General features: G+C 51.2%; 1 protein-coding gene across 1 annotated transcript in view; it reads left to right on the forward strand.

Annotated features, from left to right (window-relative positions):
• Positions 1–340: 340 nt before the first annotated feature.
• The window catches only part of HNRNPM (heterogeneous nuclear ribonucleoprotein M), an 18,109-nt gene continuing 17,417 nt past the window's right edge, over positions 341–1,032 (forward strand). The window contains exon 1 of the mRNA XM_029286357.1: positions 341–433. Coding sequence (XP_029142190.1) covers positions 356–433 — 78 coding nt within the window. The 5' untranslated portion in view covers positions 341–355. The remainder of the gene's footprint in view (positions 434–1,032) is intronic.

Consider the following 1,032-nt stretch of genomic DNA (forward strand, 5'->3'; position numbering starts at 1 on the left):
TCTGCCGAACAGCAGTTGTACTGTTGCTCGGAGGGCAGCCTGGACCCTGCAGCCACGACCCCGAAGGAGCACCCCTTTTAAGTCTCTTGACCTCTCGAGAATCCAGCGGAATATCTGAAGGGCCTCCTGCGCTGGACTCCGGACTGACTGCCGTTTTTTTCTGTCCCCTTTCCCCCCTTCTTTGTGTTTTTGCATTTACCTGTCCCGGTTCTCCACTTCGGCATCGTCAGGGCTGCGCGTAAGTAGCAATGACCCTCCCCCTTCCCCGAGCAGGGCTGGCACCGGGCCAGCTAGCCTGGGAGATTCACCCCCTCCTCGCCTTAACGTTTTTACCCGCAGGGTGGTGGAGTTCAAGATGGAAGAGAGCATGAAAAAAGCTGTGGAGGTGCTGAACAAGCACAGCCTCAGTGGGAGACCCCTGAAGGTGAAGGAGGTAAGACCCCCCCCCAGCCTGCCCACACTAGCCGACTCAGCCCAAACGTTCGTTTTTCTTTCTTTCTTTCTTTCTTTCTTTCTTTCTTTCTTTCTTTCTTTCTTTCTTTCTTTCTTTCTTTCTTTCTTTTTTTCTTTCTTTCTTTCTTTCTTTCTTTCTTTCTTTCTTTCTTTCTTCTTTCTTTCTTTCTTTCTTTCTTTCTTTCTTTCTTTCTTTCTTTCGTCTGTCTGACTCTCCTCTCTCTCCTCTCTCTCTCTTTCCTCTCTCTCCCTCTCTCCTCTCTCTTTCCTCTCTCCCTCTCTCTCCTCTCTCTCCCTCTCTCCCTCTCTTTCCTCTCTCTCTCTCTCTCCCCCCCCCTCCCTCCTCTCTCTCTCATAAGAGAGCACCCACCATCTGGCATCAGAACAATAGCCCATAATGCAGACAGTCCTCGGGTTACGACAAGCAACGAACTCCAAAGTTTCCATCGCTCAACCAGACGTTCTTAACTGAGTCTTGCCCTGCTTTACAGCCTTCCTTGCCACCGTCGTTAAGTGAATCTGGCTTCCCCATTGGCTTTGCTTCACGGAAGGTCGCCCAAGGGGATCACCTGCGGGACA

This window comes from Protobothrops mucrosquamatus, unplaced genomic scaffold, assembly GCF_001527695.2.
Source record: "Protobothrops mucrosquamatus isolate PMUCROS unplaced genomic scaffold, P.Mucros_1.0 scaffold3418, whole genome shotgun sequence".
Taxonomy (NCBI): domain Eukaryota; kingdom Metazoa; phylum Chordata; class Lepidosauria; order Squamata; family Viperidae; genus Protobothrops; species Protobothrops mucrosquamatus.